Source organism: Motacilla alba, chromosome 11 (genome assembly GCF_015832195.1).
Source record: "Motacilla alba alba isolate MOTALB_02 chromosome 11, Motacilla_alba_V1.0_pri, whole genome shotgun sequence".
NCBI classification, from domain to species: Eukaryota; Metazoa; Chordata; class Aves; order Passeriformes; family Motacillidae; genus Motacilla; species Motacilla alba.
In genome coordinates this window covers 13,200,449-13,206,861 of record NC_052026.1, presented here as the reverse complement: position 1 = coordinate 13,206,861, position 6,413 = coordinate 13,200,449, and the positions used below count along the sequence as shown (strand labels likewise).

At 53.5% G+C, this 6,413-nt stretch overlaps 1 protein-coding gene across 2 annotated transcripts; it reads right to left on the bottom strand.

The window, feature by feature from the left end:
* Window positions 1-442: 442 nt before the first annotated feature.
* MLKL (mixed lineage kinase domain like pseudokinase) lies at window positions 443-6,294 on the bottom strand. Of its 2 annotated transcripts, none has more exons than XM_038148295.1 (11): window positions 6,003-6,294; window positions 4,765-5,333; window positions 4,462-4,575; window positions 4,185-4,359; window positions 3,986-4,083; window positions 3,725-3,860; window positions 3,071-3,266; window positions 2,524-2,672; window positions 2,276-2,325; window positions 1,673-1,813; window positions 443-580 (listed from the first exon to the last, which is right to left on the bottom strand). In XM_038148295.1, exons 2-11 carry the CDS (start codon window positions 5,219-5,221, stop codon window positions 528-530), a joined length of 1,569 nt encoding a protein of 522 aa, XP_038004223.1. In that variant the 5' UTR covers window positions 5,222-5,333; window positions 6,003-6,294; the 3' UTR covers window positions 443-527. The 2 variants fall into 2 exon arrangements, with proteins under 2 accessions (XP_038004223.1, XP_038004224.1); XM_038148296.1 differs by having other exon boundaries at window positions 3,071-3,155; window positions 6,003-6,292.
* Between the last annotated feature and the right edge of the window lie 119 nt (window positions 6,295-6,413).

Sequence of the window (6,413 nt, the reverse complement as noted above, 5' to 3'; positions counted from 1 at the left end):
ATATTTCTGGAGTATCGCCAGTGAGGGAAACTCCACACCTTCTCTGGGCAATGTTCCAGTGCATGATCACCCACACAGTAAAGAAATTCTTCCTCATATTCGAGTGGAACTTCCATTCCATTGTATCATTTTCTGCCCCTTGGCTCTTGTCCTGTTGCCGGGTGCCCCCAGCAGAGCCTGGTCCATCCTCTGAAGCCTCTCTTCAAGCAGGGACAGGCGCTGATGGGGTCCCCTCTCAGTCGTCTCTTCTCGAGGCTGAACAGGCTCAACTCCCTCAGTCTTTTCTCATAAAAGGAGCTCTGTTCCATCCCTCTGGTCCCCCTCGGCTTCTTCGCAGCCTCTCTTCGAGTCGCCTTTCTCCCCAGCTGCCTCCGAGGCTGCCCAGGCACGGCCCCTCGGCCAGGCGAAGGTGTCACACGCAGAAACAAGCACAGCAGCCCTGAGCCCTCAGTCTCTGTCAGGGGGAAGAGGGACGAGTGGCACCCCTGGGCTTGCTGCCCCTGGTCACCCAGCCCCGTTCTCCACGGTTAACTTCCTTGGTTTCTGCTTTTCTCCAGGTCAGCCAGCGCATCCACAATCTCTGCAAAACACAAGCGTGGCATTAACCAACACAGAGGATTTGTGGTAGGCTTGTTTGGATTTTTTAACAGATGAGAGGACGGCTTTCCCTCACTGATGAGGATCAGGACATGGAGTCACACTCTCCTCGGGGCAGCGCAAAGGGGCAGGGATTAGCAGGGGACAGGCCTGAGCTGACAGCCCAGCCCAAACAGAAACAGCCGTGTTTATGGAAACACCGTTGTGAACAGCTGCAATAAACTGTCCTTCCAGCTCAGCACCACACAGTGGTAGGTGTTGGATTAGGGTCTATTTGGGTAATAAAGCCATCCTGTTTCCTCAGTGTGACTTTGTCAACATCTCTGATGATATTTTGGCATTTTCTCTTCAGCCAGGGCTATTCCCTGTGCCAGGGAGGTGCTGGTGGGAAATGGAAGCACGCAGATGTGACACTCGGTGGTTTCTTGGGCACATTTCCCACATTTTTTGTATGGATCTGGTCCTGTAGCATGGAGTGGACGAAATTGAAGGAAGTTTTCTCCCCTTAGACAGATGAACCAAGGGAAGGATATGACCTCTGTGACTTCAAACACACCAGAAACGTTCCTCTATGATTTCCTGATGTTGCTGTTGTATCTCCTGCTGGAGACCACTTACTCATCTGATCAGACACAAACCAGCTTCAGAGACAGTGAAAACTTCCCTGTCATAGAGCAATGCCCCAGACTGCAGCTCACTGCTAAAGCCCAAGGCAGGAAATGTTCCTGCAGAGTGTTGTGGCTGCTCCTCCAGCTTATGGGATCTGCAGGACCTGAGTAGGGATTAACTCCCAGACCCTTCCTTCCTACCCCTGCTGGTCTGATAGAAAAAGCTACTTTTATATGACACCAAATAAACAAACAGCCTGGTGATTATTGTCATGGCATGGGTAAATAAATGTTAACGTGTGAGGTCTGGAACTGGGGGACTTGTTAGGATAAAAAGGAAGATCAAGGCAGGATCTCAAAACACAAAGCCAGACAAATTCCTATGGGAAATGAGGGGCAAGCTGCCTGCTGAACCAGCTGAGGGAAGGATGCAAAGGGCCTGTGGAGCAGGTGTCTGGCACACTTACCCTCGGCAGAAGGGCGTTGGGAAGGGTCAAAGGCCTGGCACTGCTCAATGATTTTCCTCAGATCTTCAGGACAATCTTCCCCAAGAGGGTCCCAGTAATGGTGGTTGCAGATTTTCTCCACGATCTCCTCAGCAGTGCAGCCTAGACAAGAAGTGCAAACAGGAGTGTCAGGAGGGAGCTCTGCTGCCACTGGAGGGTGCTGGGGAGGAAACCCAGCACAAAGCCGTGACAAGAGCCTGCCCGCAGCCTTTGGCAGGCAGAAGCCAGCAGGGAAGTGACCCAAACTCCATCTGCAGTGAATCCCACTGTGTTTGGCGTGACACAGTTGGGCTTCAGTGGAGCAAGATGTGTTTATGCTCAAGTGCCCGTGACCACCCAATAGAAACAAAAATTATTTGCATGTTTGTGGTTTAAGCAGGTTGCTCCACTACAAGCTGTACTTTGCTATACTGGAGTTTCAGGAGGAGCTGTCAGGCACACCAGGCACTGCCACTGGCACCTGCCTGGGATGCTCAGGGAAGGAGCAGGGAGCAGCCAGGGCCAGACAGGAACCACACTGTGCCGCGTGGCTTTTATGCAGGGAACCAGATACTTCTGTCTCACCTTCAAATGGGATTTTGGAGGTTGCAATCTCTGCCAGAACGACCCCAAAGCTGGAAGGAGACAAGCAAGAGTCTCAGTATTCATTCCATCATGTATTCCTCCCTTCTAGTGGAGAGGACTGTTGGGCTATGCCAGCTGGAAGCATCTGCTGGTGTGTCCAATTAAACCTGGCCTCCTTCCATAGCTCAGCAGCTACTCTGCCAGACACCTGCCTGCTCACAGGCATCTCCTGGGAGGGACAGACACACCTGTATATTTCACAGGGCCTCTTGTAAGGGTAGTTGATGTCTTTCAGGTTCTCTGGAGCGATGTAGGCCAACATAAAGACTTGTTTCCAGTCCTTCTTGGCTTTCCTCTTGATGGATGATTCTGTTTCACACAGCTCAAATCCTGACAGCTGATTGAGAGAATGAGAGAGAGAAAAGGAGAAGTAGAAACCTGTGGTACAGCTAGAGACTGCCCCAAGATGGAGAAAACAGAGCAAGATGCCCTGGGCAGCAAAGGCTGGTGTGCAGCCGTGTGTGCTGGCCAGCATGGGTCTCTTCCTGCAAGCAAAACCAGAGGTGGAGGCAGGTGAATTGCCCCAGCTTCAGCTCATCCCAGGCTGGATGCTTTAGGAACACACTTTGCTGATGATAAAACCAAAATAGGGAGGTTTAAGTGCCTAAAGTCATAGGGGAGATGCCACTACCCCATTTTATCCAGAACCATCACAATTCCCTTCAGTGTTGGTGGAGGGAGACATCCACAAAACCATGTTAAACTCCCAAAAGCATCTCCGAGTGTGGTGCTTACCTTCACACAGTAATCCCCAGCCACCAGGAACTTGCTGCTGCAGATGCAGCCGTGGAGTCGGGACTTCTCCCCTGTCTGGTGCAACCTGCAGATGGATGGAACCAAGGGCAACACATGATGATGATGATGATGATGATGATGATGATGATGATGATGATGATGAAGGATTGATCCATCCCCACCTTGGTGCTCCCTCCTAGAGTGGAGGGAATGACTGACATGCAATCAGAGAAGCCAGCAACTCTCTGCCTGTCTTGGTGGATCCACCCTGCCAAGCCAGCCTTTCCAGCAGGCTGGAGGAGCTGCTGTGGGCAAAGTACAAGCCTTGTGGATGAGCAGGACCTGCAAGGAGAACTGCCATGCCACAGGGTACTTCCAAGTCTGCCCTGAGGATCTGGGGAAGGGGAGTTCCCCCTTCCATGCCTTTCCAGGCTTGAAGCCAGAGGTAGGGGACAGTGACCAGGCTAGATGGGGGCTACTGCATCCAAATCCACAACCTACCCCTACCCCAGCCCCCATCCCAGGGTCCCAAGGTGGTGTCACTGGGAATCAGAGTCTAATAGGGAACCACAGCATACTCTGAGATGGCAGGAAGCTGCTCTCAGCTTTTGGATGATGAGGTGAAGTTGCTCACTGATTTACACAGGTGCTCACCTGTAAAGGCCTCTGGCAGCTCCCAGGGCCATCCGAATGCGGATATCCCAGGAAAGATGCTGCTGCTTGTTCAGCACGTCCCGCAGTGTCCCGTGCTTGCAGTACTCCATGACGATGGAGAAGCAGGGGCTCCCATCTGCAAGGCAAAATCATCCTGCCTTGTGCCACCTCTTGGGAGGGGACCACAACAAGGCACGTGCCCCCAGCTAGCACTGGGGACGGCAGGGGAGGAAAAGGGTGACGTTAATGTGACACCCCTACCGTTCTCCTCAATGCAGATCCCGTACATGCGAAGGATGTTTGGAGACTCAAACTTCTTCAGGGTCTGAATCTCCTTCTCAAAGATGTCTCTCACCTTACTGTGGAAATGGACAGCGTGGTGAGATCCCTGGCACAAGGCATGGCACAGTGCTGTGCCACCCTCCGGAGCCCACACTCGTTCCCACCCAGGGCAACTCACACTGGGTCAGTGGTCAGTGGCCTCTTGAAGGTTTTGATGGCAACAGGGTACTTGAGGTACTCGCCCTCGTAAAGGTCGTAGCTCTCTGTGTCCTGCAGGTGCCTGTGGAAAGTGAGGTGGTCTCGCTTGATCTCTGTGATGTCTTCTCTTTTACCAACGTTGACCTTCTTCAAGCCTGCTCCCACCATGTGCCAGAAGAGAACAAGGGACACATTAGGCAGGGCTTGGGGGGAAAGGATACAGTGCACAGGGTGCAGGTGGTGTGACATCGACTTACGCTCCATCTCACGAATGACTTTGTTCAGCTCGCTTTTCATCCAGTCCATCTTGCTTTCCATACACTCCCTGTCGATGTAGATGTCCTCAAGCACATCTTTGGGCTCCTCAGTGCCTAGGGAGAGAAACAAGCAGAGGTTGGGCCACTGGATGAACAAGCATGACCGCGTGGTTTGTTTCTTTCATGGTTTAAATGTCCCTTTGGCTCTTCATGGCTGTGGCCATCAAGCCAGAGCTAGGTAGCAGCTGGAGAGAGGGGCCAACAACCAGAAGCAGGGAAGGAGGGTTTGCTAAATGCACTCACTTGCAATCACCTGGTCCAAGAAAGCTCTGTCATCCCTCAGGTCCTCAGCATCCTGCCTGCGACATGTCTTTGACTGGAAAGCTTCCAGGAAAGCCTGCTTCTGCTCTGCCTGCAGCAGGAGCGAGAGCCCCTGGGCAATGTCCTCCAGGCTTTCATTCACCCAGACAAACTCCTCACCAGTACTTCGGGCTCGCAGGAACTTCTGGATCCAGCTGGCCTGGCTGTATTTCATCACCAGTTTCTGGGCTTCCTCCAGTGCCCGGAGCAGCTTTTTCATCAGTTCCTCTTCGTGGTGGGAGATGTGCTGTCGTGGCTGAGCCCGAAGGATCCTCACGGGCTCCAGCAGAATCTGGATGCGCTCCACGAGGCGCTGGCACTGGTGCTTGCAGCACTTCACCTGCTCGAACTGGGCATGGATGGCCTGGGCCACAGAGAGGACCCTCTCCACGATGTCCATGCTTGCAGCAAAGGGCTTGGCCACGGGGGATGTGGGCTGGCAGTGTCTGGTGCAGGTGAGCCTCGAGGCTGCTCGGAGATCAGCCAGGTGCAGCTCTTCCACGCCTTCCACCCTAGGGAACACCCTGATATGGCACACACCCTCCCACAGCCCCTCACATCTCCAGCTGCTTTGCTTTCCCTGCTTTGCCTCCCACTGCAGCTGCTTGTGCAGACTGGAGCAGGCACACACAGAGACATCAGCAGCAGCGGTAGGGGCACATCTTTCTCTGCATTAGCAAGAGATGTTTTGGCTTGATTTATGTACATTAATTCAGTGTGAGCTAAATCCCAGAGAGCTTCCACCCAGAGGAGCAGGGACATCAGTGACCCAAGGAGCATCCCCTGGGCAGCATTCCTGGCTCCAGCCCCTCAGCACCCTGGGTTCCTGCCCACAGAGCCCGTGTCTTTGGCTGTAAAGATCAATTTTCATTTCTACCCACTGTTTCTCTCTGTGGTCACCCATCTAATAAAGGTTTGTACATCTTCACAGCCCCAGCATCCCCAGCTTCTCCCCATTTTCTCCCCATAAATCTGTTCTGCCCACTTAAGATTTTAAATCAAGCTCTTTCTGTGCCCTCAGCATCCACTCAAGGATGGTGCCTGCTCCCCAGCCCACATGCAGGTAGCAAGGACAGAAAACCACCCCTGCTGAAAGGAAACTGGCAGCAGCCCCTCTGACGTGGCCAACGCTCAGAGAGGGGTTCCAGGTTCTACTGGCCAGAAATGAGATGGAAACGCACCCAGAATCAGCAGCAGCCACTCTCCTGTCCTCCTCAGCTCTCTCCAGCACGGCCCCCAAGGAAGGATCTCTCCTGCTGGCCAGGAGAAAGGTCTGTCCCCTGCTCCTGCCTCGCCGAGCTCAGCTGCCTCCGCAGACTGGAGGGGCACGGCAGGACGCGCGCGGGTTTAAAGGGTGTCGCAGCGGAAGGGACATTGTGCAACCCAGCTTCCCACGCCATCACAGCTCCCAGTTCCCAGAAAGCTTCTCGGGGCATTCCCAAGGGCTGTATGCCCTCGTGCTGGGTTTTGCCTGATGGAAGAAGGAATTGCCCACAGGAAGCGCAGTGGAAAAAAGGGGATAGGGAAGTTGTGTGTGCCTGTATTGCTGCTTCTGCTATTTTGAGCACCACAACCCATTCTGCTGCGCTGGC

Bases quoted from the DNA above. Each gene is read 5' to 3' on its own strand.
- MLKL (XM_038148295.1), bottom strand. From the start codon at position 5,221: ATGGACATCGTGGAGAGGGTCCTCTCTGTGGCCCAGGCCATCCATGCC. The intron at 4,576-4,764 runs GTGAGTGCATTT...TTCTCTCCCTAG, and splicing joins CTTGGACCAGGTGATTGCAA to GCACTGAGGAGCCCAAAGAT. The intron at 581-1,672 runs GTAAGTGTGCCA...TGTGTTTTGCAG, and splicing joins CCAACGCCCTTCTGCCGAGG to AGATTGTGGATGCGCTGGCT.